The following is a 21607-nucleotide window of genomic DNA, read 5'->3' as shown; positions in this document are numbered from 1 at the left end:
CCGGTTCATTAGCAAAGTTATTGAAAATCGGGTATTAACGCTTACTTTATAGGCTACGTCACCATGTCAATGTCTGCTGGGGGCGAGCGGAGGACTCCTACCGGCAAACTTTCAACCAAAAAATTAAATAAATAATTCCCCCCCCCCTAAAAAAAAAACAACAACAACAAAAACCAAACAAACACAATTTAGGCAGCTTCTGAAGACACGCTTACTTTTCGGTAAATGTTTGCCTTACCAAGGGTTACAGGCTAGAACTGACAACTGTGTGCTGGAACAAGAAGCAGGCACGAGGAATTATTCACATCTCATGCGCAATAATAATTTAAAAGATAAACTTTTTGGTTTCTTTCCACCCCTAGCTCTGATTTCGTTGGTGACTGTTGCACTGCTCGAAGCTCTGTGAAAGTTCGGAGACTTCTGTGGCATAATTTGTTTTTTCTTTCTTTCTCTTTTTTCTTTTTTTTCTTTTTTTCTTTTTTTTTCTTTTTTTTTTTCTTTCTTTCTTTCTTTCTTTCTTCTCCAATTCACCGACATTTCCGGTTTGGCAGTCTTCTGAGATCGATCTGAATTATTGGCAGTGCTCTCGAAAAAGGCTTGGTAACACAAAAGCAAGCCTGGTGGTGCACGAAGCTCTGGAAGGAACGCTTCAAAACACTCGAGTGAAAGCATTCATTTTACAGCTAAAAAGATACACGATGCAATAAGAAATATTAGTCAATGAACACTTTGGCAACAAGGACAATAAATTACCACCTATAAAGATTATGTTCCGTTTTTCTTCCTTGGGACTGCAAAACGATGGAATGTGGTTTTTGTGAAAACGGTATGTGGGTGATGAATCCGTAAAGAAAGAAGGAAGAAAAAACAGAGAACAAATTTTAGTCATCAAAGCTCTACCAAACATTTTTGTTCTTTGTTCAGAATCTATTTTTGCTTGTTGCCTAACAAATCATTCATTTCGCAATTCCTCTTCAATCATATGAAAAAAAACATTCTGATCGAGTAGAAAATATAAAGAATAAAAAATAAATGCATTTTCTTTTTCTGTTAAAAAGGGGAGAGATTCCACTCACTAAACTCAAAACAGGCGTGTAAATAAAGCATAGTTTCTACTGGGGCAGCAAGTCCGGTATTGCGCGCTCTGCAAACCGAACATTCAACAAATGCAGTAAACAAAAGACGCAAATGAACACATCTCAGCGCTCCCGCGCTTTCAACAAGTTTGACCCTTATCTGGGTTAAAGACAACAAAAATGCGAATTTCTCGTAAAACATTTGTGAACACATTTTAGAAAATATTTTGTAATGGGTGCTTTTTAAGGCAGCTTTATTTCCGGTCTGCTGCTTCAGCTCTTGATACAGACCGCATTACAAATCTGCATGTCTAGCTGATTTTTTTTTAAAGGCTCGAGGGTAAGTCAAAATACCCGGACAACTTCTGACCAAACTACCACTCCCGAATTGTTTGTGTAGCTAAGACTACTAGTTTCTAGACAACCCGAGACTGACCTATTTGGGGTCGGATGGCATCGTACTCAGTTTATAGGGTGCCGACTGATGTGTAAAGGTAAACTATGCGTATAAGCAGGTGACAAATGAATGGAAAGAAGTAAAGATAATGATCGGGCACACTGGGCCTGCCGCGTTTCTTTCTGTACACGTAAAACAAAGGCATAATGTCAGCGGAAAATAATAACCACCCAGAAGTCCTAATACCTGTAACGGAAGGCTAGGAGGGTAAGAACGGACGGTTTGACACCAAACTGGAAGCATTTGGATTGACACAGCTCCAACTACGCACCGATCTCACGGGTGCCTTGGCGCCAACGCCACGTGACGTCAACACGTGCACAGCGTCCACCGCGCCATGACGACTCCCACTGTCTCTTCTGGACATCGCGAGCTGTAGCTACAGCGCACGTTAAGCTAAAGACCTGGTTGCTATGGAGCTGACGATGGCATACAATATCCTTGAGCAGACCATTAATATACAATATGTACAGTAATAGCATACACCAAACATGCTGGCACGTACAGCTGCAGTACTGGGTAGTCAGCTGCCCACCCTGCTCTGGCTTTGCGTTCGCCGTTCCTACAAAGCCTAACAACATTCGTCTCTGTCTCTGCTAAGCCAAGGTAGTTCACTGTGACGTTTTGTTTTCTGGGGTAAGACGCAATGTAAAATACCTTTTGTGCTATTTTTTTTTAATTTTAACAGCTGTAAGGGAGTTGGGGTACCACTCGTCACGGAGATAAACATATTGCGAGATAAAAATATGTAACATCATTTGGGCTGTTTTCATGCCACACACCTCTGACACGTTTACAGTAATTTCTCATCAATCGCAAGCTAACTCACGCATTTCCACGCCCGCACTGACACAGTAATATTGATCCCTCTGATATGCTTTTCACAAATAAAACCGGCAACTTATAAATAAATAAAACCAGCGCCCCAACTTTCAAGATCTGTAATTTAAGTGGCTTAAGTGGTACATTTCAAAGGATAACTCCACTTTTCTCTAAGGTCTAAATTTGCTCAGTGTGTGCAAGAGATAAATGTCTTAACTCGAATAAAAACTGGTTTTTCCACATGTAAAATTTTGAATAATTCAGCAATACGAACAGTTAACCCACATACGACGTGGTTTAAAGTTGTGGGGAAGGGGTATAAATGTGGCAGTAACAAAGTTGAAAGGTTAAAAACAAGTTCCTGAGCTTTAGCAAATGGTTTGGAGTTCTTTTTCTTTTCTAGGCATCTGAGCAGTCATTTCTGCGTCACCCAAACCACACAGCAGATGCCATTGTTCGAAAAAATTTTTTTTAGTAATGGTGCTAGTGGCAACTCCCGAAATCTGCTGGTTTCTTAGTCACGTGACGCTTCTGCTATTCCGTACGCTGGTCGCCTCCAGAGTGCCCTCGATTCGCACCTTGGCGCATGCGCGCCTGGAGATTCCCGTGTGGCGACTGCAGTACGTTGCACCGACGACGAAACACTTGTCCACGTGTACTCACTATATGCCCTAACGCAGGTCCCAAGTCAACGACACAAACGAGAAACTGGCCCGGCTTTGTCTCTGACTGGCGAACAGTCGCTGTCTGTCGGCGGTTTCTGACGCAAAGACAGAATCACGAGACTCAACCCTTCCTTGTGTCTATTCACGCAACCTTGTGTATGTGTGTTTGTGTGTGTGTGTGTGGTGCTTTGTGCGTCCGTCCAGCGTTTGGTCCTTCACGCTGTGATATTAGAAGAGCGCGGTTAGACTCAGTCCAACACTATTTCCAGTCGACGACAAACGATCGCCGAGTTGTCGCCACTGCTGGTGCTGTCGTGACACCTAGGACAGCATCGGGAGCTGGAAGTGCTCATGGGTCCCTCCTTAGGCTCCGTGCTGTCGTGACTCTTAGGGCAGCACTGGGAGTCGGAGGTGCGCATGTGTCCCTCCATAGGCTCCAGTTCGAAATAGGCCTGCTACAAAAGACATGAGCAGCTTGCTAGAGTCTTGTTAATCAAGCTCGTCAACAGGTTCAGAATTAATAAATCCCTTCCATATTCTACAATTTTAAGTTCACCGCAAACGGAAGACAGGAAGGGATGAGAAAAAGCAAAGAAATTAAGGAATGGAGGTAATGAAGAAAGGAGAAAGTCGGGAACGGAGGACGCCGGTAAAAAAGCAAGACGAAGATGAAGGGTCAAATACAGTCAAATCTCCCTACTATGCCACCCCTTTACTATGCCACTCTCGGTATTATGCCACTTTTGCTCGGTCCCGACTATAAATTCAATGTAAAAAAAAATTTACTATGCCACCTCTACTCTCGCTACTATGCCACTTTTTTTTGGACTGTTAAAAGACACAAGTTGTGAAATTCCGCGCAGTGCTCGATTACTATACTGTATGGTAGTGTGGGACATCGCAGTTAGGTGGGATGGAACATAGCACACACACAGGGAGGGTGGAGGCTGGCAATGTGTGTGTGGGGGGGGTGGTGGTCGCTGGCCGGGTGACAGCCACGTGACAGAGGGAAGGTGTGAGGGGGTCGACTAGCGACAGGATGCAGGTGCGCGGATGTGGTTGGAAGGGGTGGAGGATGAAGAGGTGAGGGGGAGAATGAGAGGAGACAGCTAGCGAAGCCGACGATTCTTGAGAGCTTTGGACCAGACCTGGGCAAAGGACTCCTGCAGTCTCTGACCGGCCCGCCCGCCAGTATATATACTATACATAGTGTTTAGGTAAAACTGAGTTAACTATATTAGTCCGGCCCTCTAAAACCATCCCAATTTCTCATGCGGCCCCTTGGGAAAATTAATTGCCCACCCCTGCTTTGGACTGACGGGTAACTTGAACAAATAAAGCCGTTTTTACAAACCCTCCGTATTATGCCACTCTCGCTACTATGCCACTTTTGCTCGGTCCCGGTAGGTGGCATAGTAGGGAGATTTGACTGTATATCAACTATACTGCTGCACAGGAGACTATATGTGGTACCGGAGCTAACAACTGCGACATACCTCTTCCTTTACTGAAGACATCAATATCTTGTCCAGCTCCTGTACCAGACTGTTAAAATCCGGCCTGTTGTTGGGGTCTTCCTGCCAACACGAGAGCATGATATCATACCTGCAACAGAAGACACAAAAGTTACAATGGATCTATGATAGCTCAACAGTTCTGGCTTCGAGGTGAAACACCACGCGTGTATACCAGGAACGCCTACTTCACCTACATTAATGACGGCGTAAACATCTGTGTATATGCTAAGAATTGAATGACAACCCTCAACTGGGAGCTGAGATTTAGATTATGACAATCAATTTCTCCATCTGGTCATGAGCTAAACAATTAACTGAAGCTTAACAAAATGACTTGGGTTGATCCTTAGCGCGCGCACACACACATGCACGTACGCACTCACATTTCAGGGGTAGAGTAGTATGGCTTCTTCATTCGGTGACCGCTGCGCAGATGGTCGAACAGATCTGTCACGGGTACTGACGGGTACGGATTCTCACCTAGCGTGAAGATCTCCCACAGCAGCACCCCGTACGACCACCTGTAATGTAGATGCGATGAAGTTAAGTTTCATCCATTAACAAAATTCACACAGTTCATCACTCACACTTTCACTGAACGTGAACTATCCCGAAGGCTAATGAACTTTACTTCTAGCAATACTCCTGCTGGAAGAACAATTTTGAAAGATTATTTCTGCGTGGCAATCTTAACACGGTAATCAACAGTTATTTATAAGCTGGTTGCTAGACTTTCAGGAGACCGATCTGAAGGAGAGGAAAGGTGTCACGAGACTCACACGTCATTTTTCGAAGTGTACTTCCCATCGAATAATGCTTCCGGTGCCATCCATCGACCCTGAAACAGATGTGGCAGCAGTTATTATGCACAAAGGTGTCTACTAACCAGTCTGCAGCACACCTCATGTGGAAGGGGAAAGAAACAATAATGACTGTGATGCTGATGACGATAGATGATGACTGCTGGAAATTAGAGGAAACCTGAGTATTTTGCAACGTTTGTGCGCCAAAACCAAAACTAATGCGCCGTCTGTAGCACAACTATTCCACTCACAAATCCCTTTTTGCCTAAACATGCACCCAAACCAATTCACCCAACATACAAATGCCATCATGGAACCAGAGTCTCAGCAAGCGATGGAGAAAGAGGTGTGTATGTATATGTACGTGCAAGAATGCTGCACGGCACTCACATCTGTCGTCTTCTTGTAGTAGTCGGACTGCTGCAGATTGCGCGTGAGGCCGAAGTCAGCGATTTTGAGGACGTATTCCTCCGCCACCAAGACGTTCCTGGCCGCCAGGTCTCGGTGGATGCACTGCAAGGCACATAGATATGCAATAGGTCTAAGGGACTGCCGACAACACTGGCAAAACAATCTACAACAGACATCTAACGATGTAACTCCACTAGCAGAGAGTATCATTAGCCTGTTTTAGAGTCATCACTGACCATAAAGTAATATTTAACATTATATAGTGCGATACCTGGTAAGCTATGCTACACCATGTCCTGATACATCATTAATGCGATATGCTTTTACTACATGTTATACAAATAAACTGTTGAAAATGATGCCACAGTAAAATACATCAAGCCTATTAATAGAATATCTACCATTCAAAGTTAACGATATGAAATATTGGTGTGTTGTCCCTCCCGTTGCCTGTTAACAATATTTTAAGACTTGTGTCTGTCGTGCATTTTTAATCAAATCACGCAAAAACTCGAAGCTGTTGCTAAAGTAACACCGATGCTCGCCGCGATTCATTCTAAACTCAGTTGACATAGTCGTTCGTCACCACGACATTGTCCAGTAGTGGGAGCAATTTTTTCGGGAGCAGTTGCTGGATTGTTTTCTGCGTGTGAATGTGACGCGAGGCATGATGGGAAGGGCACGGGCACAAGAGCCTGATAACGAGTGCCGGACAATGCTAGAAACATGGAAGAAGCGCGCAGTTAGTCCCTCCTGCCAAACTCACGTGCTGCACGACAAGCACGCAATGAAGAATAGCCTTACACGTCACATCGTCCTGAAAGCTAATCTCTCTCTCTTCAAAAAGAAAAAGATAAAAAGCGCCCGCTGCAATCCGCCGTTTTCTCATGCACAAAACTATTGCACACATCCGAGTATGTAAAGGTTAAAAAAATAAATAACTAAAATAAAGCGTTTGCCGGGAAAGAACATTGGAAAATTTATTTTTAACTTTCCACTTGCAACCTCCGTCTCCTCCCTGTACGACTGTATGCGAAGCACGTTGGTCACACCCATTGGGAGCTCCGTTTTCGTTTGCTTTTCAATCACGCAGCGAGAGTGACCTCTGACCTCCCTGTTAAAGTACTTGCTGTGACTACCCATCATCTTCTGTTCTTTGCACCCTGTACCTAGCAATTAGTAACCAACATTGTCCAGTGCACGAAACACAACACACAAGCTCCGTTTTCAACCTTTTGCGGATATGCCTTCAACACCGAACACGGTAAACAACCGTGTGACAGTCCCAAGCGATCTGAAAACCTCCGCTAGAAGGCCAAAGGCAAGGCAAACTACTTCTATATTTACATTTATTCTCTCTGGCTAAAGTGAAACTTATTACCTTTGTAACAGACTAGGGGGGAAAGGTTGGAGTACTGGAGAGGGAAGGGGGTTCTCTTTATTCTGTTTCTAGATAACTACTGCGTTACGGGGAAACTTTTGAATCTGAGGAGAAATTGAAGTCTATAAAATGTGCAAGAAAATGCATATATTCCCGTCTTCAGCTGGACGACAGTCGTATCTCTTTTACACAAAGGTTTCAAAGGCAAGTTAAATTCTCCTTTTTCGCCCTATGCAGGAAAGACGTGTCTGGGTCAGAAATGCATGTTCAGGCGCTTGCTTGCTGGGAATAATTTTATTGCATTTTTATCGTTGATTTTTCTTAGACAGATGGTACTGGCCACTGTACGGCACAAACCAAAGCACCTCCTGGCCGTGGTCACAAGAAAATACCGTTGCTAGGCTACTGTGCGCCCTCGGCAGAAGACGTCACATCCAATAATGGCACATTTGACAGGAAATTCCTCTTAGTCAACTCATCACATATAGACCTTTGTTCTGCGCTATTGCGTGATAGCAGTGGTTATACTTTATGAATAGCGTGTAGCTAAACCATTAGTAGAAATAAATCATGGCTGAAAAATGGTGTTTCCAGCCGCGTACTACCCACGGAACTTGAGCTCATATGAAGGACAATACCGATGATGATAACTGAAACTCTCTACCCGACACGACCGCCCCCAACATCTATATTCTTTACACCTATAAAACGCGAAAGAACTGGCGAGCCCTGACAGCTCGACCAATTGGCCTTTGTGTGATAGAAACGTAACATTAATTACTACCATATGCATGCCATCACTCGGTGGAAATGTCAGCAAATATGGCTGCCTGATGCGCACTACCCGCGGCGTGATGGCAAATGAAAGAGTTCAGAAAGACCACGTGGTGCCACCCACCCTGGGTAACTGAGCGCCGCGTGTAGTGGCCGTGCTCATTCATACCTCTATGTGGCTGTCTATGTGGCTGTGAACTTAAACCTTTACTGTCGTAGAGTTACAATTTAAAAGCTCTCTTTTTTCTCTTCAATTCTCTCTTTTTTTGGAATAAGTGAGGGTTTTAATTTTACAACCGAACCATAACGGTACATCGCATCATCGCTCCCCTCCAAACACCTCTGAGGCCTGCACGCTCCGCTTCTCTACAGCACGTCTTGATTACTTGAAAAGACACGTGACACACACGAGGCGCCATCTATCTATCCAAGTTTTATTCGCACGAAAGCAACTGGCTGCTGCAGACGTAGTGTGTTTATTTAGCCAGTTAAATGCTGCAGGTGCGGGGATATTCCTCCAAACCAACAAGAGTAAAGTGCACGCACCTGTCTGGAAGCCAGATACTCCATGCCGAGGGCCACCTGGTAGGCAAAGGAGATGAGGTCCTTGGGCGTCAGCGCCTTCTGCTCGTTGGTCTCGGCGACTGACGTTCCCGAGTTGTTAGGGACCAGTGCCACGGTCGGCCGCTCGTACTCCGAAACACAGGTGAAGCTGCAGGCCACAAGCCGGTGACTCTTCAGGTAGTCTCGCAAGTTCCCGTGTGGCGCGAACTCCACGATGACATACAAAGGACCTGTTAGGCAAACATCAGAACAAGTCAAACAGACCTTCCAGATGATTTGCTCTGCGTTAAGAACATTCTCAACACTCTTTCTTCGATGTCAAGAGAATAAATGCGTGTTTATAACAGAAAAATTTCCACTTACGAAAACTTTAAAGTGAACATAGTTGCTGGTAGTACTAGGCATGTGTGTTAATTCAAGGCAAGTGTCTCCCCGCTCCCGCAACCCGTTCCACTGTCACGCGATGAAGTAACACCGTAGAGTTCAGCATCCCCACCCATCTCTCTCTCTCCACACACACACATTTAGTGGCAAGCTATTGTACCTCTCTGAGTACAGCAGCCCAGTAAGTTGATGATGTTTCTGTGCTTGCCTATCAACTTCATCATCTCCATTTCCCGAATGAGATCAATCATTTCACGGTCAGTTGAACCCTCCTTCAACATCTTGACTGCGACCGTGACAGAGTTATTGTCCTTAAAGATGCCAAATGCTTGGGCCTTGACTACAAGACCAAACACGCCTTCGCCTAGGCGATCTCCTAGAACCAGCCTGCAAATAGAAGACAAACACATAGTGCCAAAACGAACTAGCTGGCAAATTAAAATTCAGTTTTGGAGGAGGGAGGGAGAGTGAGATGAGAAGCCTAAGTGTCTTTAGTTAGTCTCAAAACATTCAACACTGAAAAACCGAATAAATGAAGACGAACTTATGATCGGATCTTGGATATTGTCGTCAAGCTATTATCTCATATCTAAGGTATGATCACTGAACTCTGCTGAAAGGAGAGCTCACCTTTCGCGGGGGAACTCCCACTTGGTGTCCAAAGGCAACTCGTACTCGGAGACATCAGTGAACTCGGAAGACAGGCGATGTCGTCCCGGTGTATAGTCGATTCTCACTTGTGGGACGACCATAGGCTGTATGGCATCTGGGTCGTTTTGGGGGCAATACTGGTCATTCTGACATAAAGAGATAGAACTTTTGGAATGTTCGCTCCCGTCACTGAGGTTCTTATTTAAATTTGTTGGACAAAAGCCTTTTACACGAGTCAATTTAAATAAATGAATTTAAATAAATGAATATATAAAATAATCATAAATCTTGTGTGAGTGCGTTGACATTCATTCACCACAAAAATAAAAATAATTTAAAAAGCCATTATGTAAGCTATTTTCACATTTCCGCTATGATATGGTAGCGTGCTGCGGTTTTCACATGCCGACATAATTTAGAATGTACCAGTTGTTGCAACGATTGAAAACTTAAAATAAAAACAGTTCATAAACTGTTAACTAAAAAGTTATATCAAGCAAAACTCTTCATGAAGTACGCTGTGAGCCTTACAGTGGTGTGCCTGCATTGGGACTCTCCCCGAAATAAAATATATATATGTTTTTTTTTCTTTAGGCGACATTTGAGACTGAGTTTTGTTATCTAACAGCATCGAGTGCTTGCAGGGAGAAAACTACATCCATGACAGCACAGCGGTGTGTGGCGACAAGAAGGGTGATGTATATCCGTGGCATTTCCAGCCAACGGCCACTTTAATGTTTTCTGTCTCAGGGTGCGTCCGAAATTAAGTTTTCAGCAAAATCGACGGAAATGTTTTAATTGTTTCACTCGGACAAGCCGACCTAAAACTTGTGGAACTGTCAGATGTCGGGAAAGTTTATTTGTTGGCATGGAGGAAGAGGAGATACGCTCAGGAAAACAACTGCCTTGCGTGCATATTTCGCGACTGCTTCCCTCTCCGCCCACATCTCCTCTACCCCCTGCAGACCATTGCTAAGCGAGTCTACGAGAAAACTCGACCACGTGTCAGTAAGTGTGCAAGTTGTAAAAACTCAACCACGTGCCTGCCTGTGTCTGCCTTCCTGCCTGTGTAAGGACGTGTCGAGACAACTGACTTGCCTAATGAGTAAAACATCGCATAGAAAGTCTTCCAAAAACCAGGAGTACCACGCTGGATAAAGAATGGTGAATTGCACTCACCGGCTTCATGATAATGACTCGCTTTAGGGGCTTCTGTGGCTGAAGCATGCGCTGATGACGCTGACGACGACGACGATTCCAGCAGCCGATGACGAACCCTAAGCAGATGACAACGGCCACGATGAAGGCTGCCATGCCGCCAATGAAACGCGGGTCCTCATATCTAAAACCTATACGTTGTCTTGCTTCACAAACATTCAACATAAATTCAAAGAGCGAGATGAAGATATTTGTAAAGCCGTAAAATCGCTTCATCTCTGAGTGCGTTTTTTTTCCATTAAACAAGTACAAATAAAAGCCTGGCGATAGGTGTAAATCCTTTCCGCTCAGTAGACGATTGACTGTTAGCCTTATTACCAACAATCACCTTTTCTACCCACACCCTGACGCGTCTTTTTTTAGCATACGGAATTTTACTTATGGGCTTTCGCCGGACAGTGTATATTCACTTATATACGCGCAGTCTAAAGCGACAGCACTTTGCTATGCTGTCTAGTCCAGTGCACGCAGCTACTCACCTGAAGAATTCTCTCCCTAAGCCCGTTTCCTTCGTTTACGGCCGTTGACTTTTCGATTTCATCAAACGAAACGCATATTTCCGCCCTTTCCAGTCGATTATTCATAAAATGTGCACATGCACGGTGAACTCTGATATCTGATGACAATGACGACAACGTAACGCTACATTTGATGAAAAGAGTTAAATTAAAATGCCCGCACCAAGACATCCGAGATTAAGCGAGGATCTTACTTACCTCTGTCTGTCACCACGGTCAGCCACGCGCCATAGCTCGCAAATGTAGGACCTGTGAGGTCCAGGCACGAGTACCAGCCAGCGTCCTCCATAGAGACTTGGCGAAGCAGCAGCTCCTCGGGGTTGCTGACTGCTTCACTCTGCAGAACCACAGAGCACCGCCATGTGAGAACAAGATCTACCTACTAATTAATTTAAGTTACTGGCGCACAGCTTCACACGCATTAAAAATGTATTTCTCTGATTACAATAATGCCCGTATCAATGCAAAACTAAGAGGATACTGAAGGGAGGGGGGAAGGAATGATTTAACTGACCGGTTTTCAACCTTTTACTTGTGACGCCCCCCTGACGAACAAAGGTACGTCCGCGCGCCGCCCGTAGCCAGCAATGTAAGCTAATTTCACTTATACCGGTATAAGAAACTTTAAAAAAAAATGACCACCTTCGAGCCCCCCTTGTAGCCCCCACAGGTTGAGAACCGCTGATTTAACTGTTTCACTTCACTCACTTCGCATAACAAAAAAACCCCAAACCTCACAACTCACAATTAAAACTGTTTTAAAGATAGTATTGCAAAAAAAAAAAAAAAAAGATTATGTTTGCGCGTGCACTTGCGCGTGTGTGTGATATGGGAGGAAGGAAGGAAACTGCAGTTTTCACTACAGAGATTAAGACTGCCCATAGCCGACATTCCCTGCTGATGACAAACGGCACATTCCAAACAAAAACGGCACATTCCAAACTACCACCAACGAAGCATTATTTCTGGTGATTCATCGGCAAAGGGTGCCAGAGCTGTCATGGTAAACAATAAATAAATATAAAAATGCAAGAACAAAAACGGAGATGGCAAACCTATACTAAAAGAATGATTTCCCTTAAAGCTATAAAGCAGACAATGTCAGATTACTTTCAGAAGAATAATTCCGACCCCAAAACTAAACAAAACATGTAACTTTGTATAACCATAATTTCAAGAACTAAAACATACTAAAAGTTACAGCTAGAATTTGCTTTCGTAAGCACATAATCTCTTCAGAATTACAACTTGAAAAATAAGACTACTCTGTTTTCACTACCATTGTAACACTTAAGCATTCTTCCCTGCTTTTGATTTGCCTTCACAAACAAGCCAACTCTTCGGTAATTCACAAGCATCACTGTTGAAATCGTTGCTTTTCCAGCACGCGACATAATGTTTGCTTTAGAGCACAAAGCGCACATCTCGTGTCGTCAACAAACATGTTGCCATGTATCTGCCTGCAAATTTCAGACGGCTTCCTCACCCTCTCTGTGACTTCTCCTTCATGCAGCAAGTGCACTCGTGCATGATGCACACTCAGCAAAAAATCACACAAGGAAAACGATGTTACTGCTGACGTGTGAACACCCGAGACTAGTAGCACTTGGTGCATTAGTGCGTGCAGGCGTTGGCTCTGTGTGTGTGTGTGGCGGAACAGAGTTCATTATTCACAAAACCGAAGGAAAACTGGGAATACTAACAGAAACTTTTATTTAATGCTGTAGCCTTGCTCGTGAAAAGAACTGGTTTAATGTGAGAAGACATTGTCACCAGGTCCGCACGCGGGCATGAGATCTCCAGTTCTGTTCTGAGTGCGAAGTCAAAACCGTCTTATCAGACATTTACACCTAAAGGTCTATATGTATACTTCTATACAATTTTACCAGTTATTTTCGCCTTATGGAAGGCTAGGTGGAAACTGAATGCCAAGAAGAACGAATGCGTGTCTATGGGGATGACAGCGAAGTCCTGTCATGCTATATGAAGAGCCTTGGAAATGGAAGGCTGGGGGTGAGGGCTGTGCGGGTAAGACTGGGGTATCGTTTTTTTGTAACTGGAGTTAGTTTATTTCATGCGGAAGATGCGATCTTGTTTAGTCACTGCCACAAACTCTCCTAAAGTGGTTAGTGTTTTATTTATTCTAAACTTGATGTTTAAGTTACTTGCTTTGTTAAGCATCCATTGTCTGAGGGGGAAAAAACCGAACATGCAAACTAATCAGATGTGCCTGACTTGTCAAATTTAAACACGACATTAATGGCAATAAATTAAAACTGAAGTAGATCAATAAATAAAGTTAACAAACAAGGCCTTCAGTTAAAATTCACATTCACTGACAATATCAAATCTGGGGAGATGTTACAAATGTGACAGTGCAAACATTTTCTATATCTACAGCAAGCATACGCACAGAACGTCAAGACCATATACAACTGCTACTGCTACAGTACTTTAACATTCAGTATCAGACTCAGTTAATGTTAAAAAATTAACTAAATAATTTTAGAGCACGTGATTTCTCACAGTAGCAGCAACCTGTGAACATTCACCACCAAACAAACAAAGCGACGAAACAAACTGTAAATGCACCACTGACACTACATCCTAGACTTTTGGCAAGACTGCATAACACTAACATGACCACAACATCTGCCAGAGCAAGGTAGTTGTTTCATTACCTGATCATCCTGTTGGAGACGATAAAACACAAGAGACTCGTAAATACCTGGCACCAACTTTTGTTTTTTTTTTAATAAAAAGAAATACTTCATTCTTAACAACCAGAACTGTGCATCACATAACCTGAGCACAGGTTAAAGGAGCACATAGTTATCACCAAAATAAATAACTAAATAAGCGAAATAGTAAAACTTTCTTGCTTAGTGTCGGCTTCATAAAAACATATTTTCATCACATAATAATCTGCAACGACATACAACACAATAGAAATTAATGAGGAAAAGTTTTTAAAAAAATCTATGGTAAGGATAAGCCTCAAATTATACTAAATGAATTCTAAAACCAGACAAGTGGAACAAGCTCTCAGGAGATTGTGAAATGATGCCTGATATCCACTTTTGTTAATACAGTTTCTAAACTATTACCAAAAAGGCTCCAAACGAACAAAGGGCCAACAATCTGCGACAAATGCTTACCTGTATTTCTCTGATGTAAACGCCAGTGGGCGAATAGTAGGAACCATTGACCTGGTAGTGCTTGACCCATAGCAGTTTAGGATGCGAGTCACTGAGGTTTTTCTTGCATGTGAAAACTGCCGTGTCACCGACGGCCACAGTTTGATTCTTAGGGGCTACAATGATGGGCTGGTAAGTCAGGCCCTCTGTGGAGCAGAAACAACTTTTTAGCGGGCGGATAACAAGATACAACTAGACCCGACACAAACGACGAGATACTGAAGGATGACCGTCTATTAAAAAAAAAACACAGATGAACAAAGCAACCAACCTACACATATTTCTTTCATCTCGCCCATCTCAACGTTCTCTTTGATCATTGCAAATCCCGGGTGAACTGATGTCTCAACGTTCTCTTTGGCGATCAAGGGAATTATCTGTAACACTGTCGTCTGTAAACTGTCGTCTACAGCTAGTTATAATCGCAAGTGAATTGTCCGTAACTGTCGTCTGCAGATATAGTTGTTTTCGTGCTTACCTGTGTTTTCTTTAAAGATATTTGTAGCTTTGTTCTGGTCTATATAGTTTCGAAATTGAAACTTGATCGCCACGAGGACTAGGTACATGAACGTTCTTTTGGTCGATCGCAAGTAAATTATCTTTAATCTTGTTCATTTGTGCCTAGTTTTGTTGCCTTGTTGTAGCTAAGAATTCAAGTGTCACATTTCTTACCATTTAGTCCATTATTTCGGGAATGCAGTGTATCATCCATAGCTTTTGTTGTGCACAGGGTCAACTTATATAATTTTGCATCATAATTGTCATTACATTTGTTACATTCTGTTACTTTTGTGGCTAAGTTTGCATTATTGTAGCAGCTTTAATGCTGTAAATTTAAGTGTCACATTTCGTAGGTGGTACTTTGTAATTTTGTGTTGCGGACAACACATCTGTTGGAAACTTATCAATGTCGCAGTTGTTAAGTGTTCTTTAAGCAATATTAAAAGATGGATGCCCAGAAAATGGAAAATCACAGGCTTGCAATGAAGCAACTACGGACATACATGACCACAAAGAAATACTGGGAAGGTATGAATGTATCTGACAAAAAGAGGGTACGCGTTCAGTCCAAACGTCACAAAATAAAAGGTAAATATTCAAATTTAGTTTTTTTCAGTAAATTCAAAGATATTGTCTCAAGCTCAAAGAGCATGGTCCTTATGACTGAACGGACATGCAATTTTTTGTGTGTGGTGTGGTGCCTAAGAAGAGAAGCATCATGTTTAGAGATTATGTTTCACATAAACCCATCAAAATGTATCCTTATCTGTTTTAAAGATGGGGTCCTAATGTCCGTGTCCATTACTGGGAAAGAAAGAGAAGTGATCACAAGCCTCGAGAGGGTGGCTGATATTATAGAAAAATATCACACCAGTCAAGTTGCAGGAGGACACAGTGGCATAGAGGCAACAGTCGAAAAGATCACCAGATTGTACTGCTGGGGATCAGTGAAAAATGACGAGAAATATTACGTAAGTTGTTTTGGCATTAAATGAACAAACGGAAGCTTAATGATCAACCATCATTTTTTTATTGCTTTTGTTTCTCAACAAAGTGTATGTAACATCCATACCATTCTATATTGCTTCAAAACTCATCCCTATTAGTAATAAAAGCTGATACTTTTTACCATTAGATGTCAGAAACAAAATCAACAAAATATTCACCATTCTTTCTCATGTTTGGGCGCCAACCTAGATATGTATTCAATGTGAGTTTCTCTTCCCTTTTTTGTACATTTGGTTCATTATCACTGCTCTTAACCATTAGTTATGAACCATTTATGCAATTAAAATCAACACTTAAGTAGTGCATGAAATGGAACATGGTGGATAACAAGTGTAGTTAGCTATGTAACTGTCTATTGCAGATGGAAGAAGCAGACAAAGACACAGGTGTGGTATTAATCCCCAGTGGCGAGGAAGAGTCAGAAGATGATGAAGAATCATTATTGGACACGATATCTGCAGACAATGATGACTCCGAAATGGAAGAGAAAGAGGCAGTACCCCAACTATTCCCCAAAAAATTGCTTCTGGCTGCAGCATGTAATCAGGAGCGAGTGAACTACTGTTCTGAAAAGAATGAGCTGACAAATATAGTTTTTTCCACAGGTCATGGAAAACCAGGACCAAGCCAGAAAGAAACAGAGGAAGGCCTATGAACAGCAGACTTCAAAGGGGATAAAAACCTTTGACTTGAAGGTTGGGGATCTTGTGCTGAGACAAAATGTCACAAAGGAAGATATGGTGATGCATTGGACAAACCTTGGATTGGCCCTTTCAGGTATCACTGTTATTTAGGCACAAACTACATCTTTGTATAAGTCTTTGTGCATACATACCTGGCAATAAAAGCCGTTGGCTACAGCTAAAAAACTTTTTGAGCACTGTTTCGGTTCTTGGCAACTAACAGATACTTCTCTTTCATAATTGTTTCATTTATGGATTTTCTTTTACTGCTGGCAAGAATGATTTAGCAGTTCTTTTTCCAATCTTTAAAGTTTTGGGCTATTATTGTATTTCTGTGGCATGGTCGTGGACATAAACACACACAGCAGAGTACAACTGGCCAAGGAGGGAGGCAATGGACAGCTGTTATGAGCGCGGGTACCATATGACCAACTTAAGCCCTATCTGGGAGGTCTCATGGAGTGCAAAGAGGGTAACACAATGTACCCCCAGAGGTAGTGAGAAAGGCAAAAGGATTAAGATATTAAATGGTTCCAATAATGATTTTTGTTTTTAACCCTAACCCTGATTTTTTCGAATCACCATGTTTAGTGAATGTATAAAGCAGTTTTCAACATAAACTACAATGTTGCCCTCTCTAAATGCCACTCTGTGTGTTTAGCATGTGTAGACACTTTGTAAATACAATGAACTCCTCCATCGATGTGTGTATGCTAAATAGTCACTTGCTTTCAATTGTTAAATTATGCATCATCTGGGTTATCAGTGTAATAATGTAACGAATTAAACACAACCTTTGACTGAACACAGGCTATATATTTGTAAATATTTACATTTCAAGGCTCAATTAAGGTCTTCATTTGTCTTTGCACTCTGGGCACTTCTAGTGCCAACCCACATGCAGGTAGTGACTTAGGACTATCAGGGACATCTTTTTTAAAAAAATTGAGAAGTTATGCTTACATTTGCTGGTTTACAATTCCTATAATTAATCAAAAGCAAAAGATACAAATAAAATCAGGTGTGCAACTCTCTACAAGTTTCCAACGAGCATGATTACTGAGTGGCACAGATTTTTTTCCAGATAATTCAGTAAAATACATTCTTCGTCACCATAAATCTTGCGCATTCTGCTACATGAATTAGACTGTGGAATGCTTGAAATATTTCAAATATGTGCAACATAAATGCAAGTTTCATCAACTTATAAGGGCCATGTACAGAAGCTATCACTAAAGATGAGCATTTTGACTTGCTTCCTCATCAAGAATTTATAAGGCAAAGACACTTAAGACACTTTTAAAAATTCAGGAACACTGATTTTACACAATTTAATGATAATACAAAATAATGACCAACATTTGAATTCTCCTGAAAAGTCATCATAAGTGTATTTATAAATGAAATAGACACATGCGGCTTTTAAAAACATTGGCCTTTCAAAATCTGAAGCTCTGTAATTAAATTAAGATAATAATGTAAGAGGAGAAATTAAGCAGCATGTGTTTAACAACAGAGCTTGCTCTGCAGTTACAGAGGAGTAAAAAGGAAATTACCTCTTCGTTTTGCAGAACTGGGTGCACCAAGGGCACTGAAAGGCAATACAGCCACAGAAGCAAGATGATATGTGATCAAGACAAACAGAATCCAGCCCATTTTCTGCACTGTAATCCTAATCTTCTCACTCCCGCTGGTAATCCACTGTATCAGCATCGTGAATCACAACATAATCCAAAGGAATCTGGGAAAATAGTATAGCAGCAACAACTAATAACAATGTCACAAAATATGCACTGGTGTAGCATACATAAACACATGCATGCCTCTACTATTCAAGACACAAAGGTTATAAACTGACACAAAATATAAATGCCAAACTCCAAGAATTAGGCAAGTCATCTGTCAGCACATGAACAGCAGAAATGTGAGATATAATTTTTTCCCTGACAAATCCCCTGCCTTCCTGATTTTCTGGGAGGATGGTAGGGTGGACAACTATCGGCCCTAAGCAGGAAACAACGGTGTCATGTGGCCTTACACCGTCTCTAAGCAGCTCAACATCGCATGGGGGGAGAGGGGAGGGGCTGCTTGTCTGCTGCTCATAACGCGGATCATATGAATGTACACTTCAAGCACACATATACAAAAGGAGAACCGAGCATGTTTGGGAAGGGTGAGGCAGCAGCAGAAATAAACCTAGTCGCCGATTCAAACAAATTCAATGCAAAATTTCAAATTGTGAGGCCTTTTCAGGGTGTTAGCGAGAAACAACGATCGCCGCCATACAAAGCCTAAGGGAAGAGTTCACAGAATAGTTCACCAGATTAACTGGAGGCAAGTGAAGGAGGCAGGTAGGCTAAACTGAGCTCTGGGGTCTGCACTGGCACTGCAGAAAGCACTGTTTCATTGACACTGCCGTGGTCATTCAAAGCTCCATGTGAAAGCGGACCTTTGAGGCCATCTTCATCATCAGATCCATCCCATTTTCAACAATTTTTTTTTCATATTTGGAGGTTCTAATGTAAATTGAGTCTGATCTGTGCAGTCGACAAAGTTCCCGAACACAATCAACATGTGTCTTATTAGAACCACCGTACATTTCTAAACAATTTCACCCTTTTTAAATAATACCAATGCAAAAGATTTACAAGCTTTTGCTATTGATGCTATCCTCCCTTAAGTAAGAAGGCAACGATCTTACCAAATTAACATACTCTTGTATTCTTAACCCCTTTCATTAACAACATATACATTCTTTTTGACGATTACAATCGGTTGGTCCTAATATACAATAGCTACAGCGGATACCACGTGTAACTAAACACTTGCCTACTGTGTGTGTGTGTAATAGTAATGATAAGTTAATGTGTATAGTGCAATATCTCAGCCAAAAGGCAAGCTCCATTGCGCAAAAGAGAATCAATGAAAATTAATAGTCACAAAGATGTAGAACGAAGAACAATACGACGACGACGCCATGCATTACGTAAACAAAGGGCGATCACTGCAGATTTAACGGCGACGATTCCAGTAAGCATGAGCTAGCGACATCAAGAAAAGTTTACTTTTGATAAAACTACTTTCTCAGAATGTGCAAAACCCACGCTGTATAAATAAAGGCTATTGTACAGTTGCTCTGCGCAGCTAAATTTTCCAGATGTGAGATTTAACCAAAAAAATGACGAAACCCTTCCACCTAAATCTAAAATCTACTGGTGTCTCGGCAAACGGAAGTTAATTCAAGCTATTAATTAACAGGTCCTTTGCCAATGGGGACTAACATTTGCGCATCAATAACAAGTAGTTTCAAGAAATAGTTTGCAAGTTTCCTTCTCAAATACTCTAAACATTTTTGAACCTTTGCTGTCATCCTCAAAGATTTGAAAAACCGTGCGGCCAGTCTCTGCCTCGCCACATCCGTTGTGTGTGGGTGTGCACACCAACGACACATTCTTGTCACCTATGATTTTTGTTTAAAATGCCAGCTTGCTTGGCTGTGGGGGACGCTAGCAAAGGATTGCGAGGCTTATCCTGAAAGACAACAACTCACCTGCGGAACAGTTTGTCGAGGTGTAGACTCGGCCGCGCTCGTCCATCCTCACCACACTGCGAAGTGTAATAATCTCAACGTGGGCAAGAAAATAGTACACCTCTCCGCTGATTTTTTTTCCCTAAAGGTCCCAGTGAAGGGAAAAACTTCGGAAGCCTTCGGAAGCGTGACGTCAGCGACCTTGGCCGACTGCGCTCAGAGAAACCCTTCGCTTCAATCGTTGGATGCTATGAAAAAGCTATGAAACTTGCTCTGGGGCTTATTCGACTACTGTTAAACACTATGAAGGGCTGGATTAAATTAATTGTGACAGTCAAAATAACTCAAAGCCTAAAACTGATGAGAGATAAAGTGAAATAAATGACAGCCGAACAACGCAACACAGACAATGTTTAACTACAAGTAGCTTAGATTAGAGAGCATTGTAAGCTGTTCTCTGTGGCCTAGTGGTTAGAAGCGTCGTTTTCAAAATTGATAGGTGTCGTGTTCAAATCTTGAAGTGGGGTTTATTTGTTTGTTTTTTTTTGTTTTGCTTTGGGATTTTTCCAGTTTTAGGCTTTGAGTTATTTTGACTGTCGCAATTAATTTAATGCAGCCCTTCATACTGTTTAACAGTAGTTGAATTAGCCCCAGAGCAAGTTTCATAGCTTTTTCATAGCATCCAAAGATTGAAGGGAAGGGTTTCTCTGAGCGCAGTCGGCCAAGGTCGCTGACGTCACGCTTCCGAAAGCTTCCGAAGTTTTTCCCTTCACTGAGACGTTTAGAAAAAAAATCAGCCTCCGGGACACTGCTTCTACATTCTACACCGCGAATTCTTCCGCGTTTCACGTTACAGGCGAACTGCGGGCAGTTGACAGGCAGCAACGAGTTCTTGTCAATGGCACTTTTTCCGACTTAAAGGGATTCTAAATTATATACTACAATTTCTGTGTCAATAATCTTTCCCTTTCTTTTTTAGGACCTCTAGCTTCACTTACATTGATGCCTGGTTAGAATACCATTAGGGTCCCAGAAAAGGTCGCTCTTTTAATTAGTTAGGCCTGGGGCAGCGTGTAGAACTCTAGGATAATTGACTTGTTTTCAGAATTATACATGGGTCTGGCCATTAAGTACTTCAGTAAGTCCATTCAGCAAATTATTGGTTACAGTAACGAAAATGTCCCTGAAATTTCAAATAAGCATTGCATTAAAGCAGCTCACAGTGGTGAGCAAAACAAACTGCCGTGAAATCTTCTAAAACAATACAATTTTCAGACATTAATAAATTTCACGAAGACGATGGGGGCGATTGTAATTCCCCTGGTCAAGATTGTCGAAGTATATCATAACCGAATATTAACACTCAGTATAAACTCAAATACTGTACTAATGTACAACTTTTCAAGTGTATTGATTACTGAATAATATGTACAGATATTTACAGACAC

At 42.1% G+C, this 21607-nt stretch overlaps 1 protein-coding gene across 3 annotated transcripts; it reads right to left on the bottom strand.

Annotated features, from left to right (window-relative positions):
* Positions 1–333: 333 nt before the first annotated feature.
* On the bottom strand, positions 334–20324 carry LOC112563064 (fibroblast growth factor receptor 2-like). 3 transcript variants are annotated; one of them, XM_025236774.1, is made up of 13 exons: positions 20181–20324; positions 18187–18371; positions 14400–14584; positions 11440–11578; positions 10685–10854; positions 9485–9651; positions 9015–9241; positions 8453–8700; positions 5731–5853; positions 5317–5375; positions 4921–5058; positions 4517–4625; positions 334–3475 (listed from the first exon to the last, which is right to left on the bottom strand). In XM_025236774.1, the coding sequence occupies exons 2-13, from the start codon at positions 18341–18343 to the stop codon at positions 3269–3271; spliced, it is 1929 nt and encodes a 642-aa protein (XP_025092559.1). In that variant the 5' UTR covers positions 18344–18371; positions 20181–20324; the 3' UTR covers positions 334–3268. The 3 variants fall into 3 exon arrangements, with proteins under 3 accessions (XP_025092559.1, XP_025092562.1, XP_025092560.1); XM_025236777.1 differs by having other exon boundaries at positions 10685–10782; XM_025236775.1 differs by lacking the exon at positions 20181–20324 and adding an exon at positions 19989–20075.
* Between the last annotated feature and the right edge of the window lie 1283 nt (positions 20325–21607).

Source organism: Pomacea canaliculata, linkage group LG4, assembly GCF_003073045.1.
Source record: "Pomacea canaliculata isolate SZHN2017 linkage group LG4, ASM307304v1, whole genome shotgun sequence".
NCBI lineage: Eukaryota > Metazoa > Mollusca > Gastropoda > Architaenioglossa > Ampullariidae > Pomacea > Pomacea canaliculata.
Note: the sequence above shows the minus strand (reverse complement) of the source record. Positions and strands in the feature narration are given on the sequence as shown.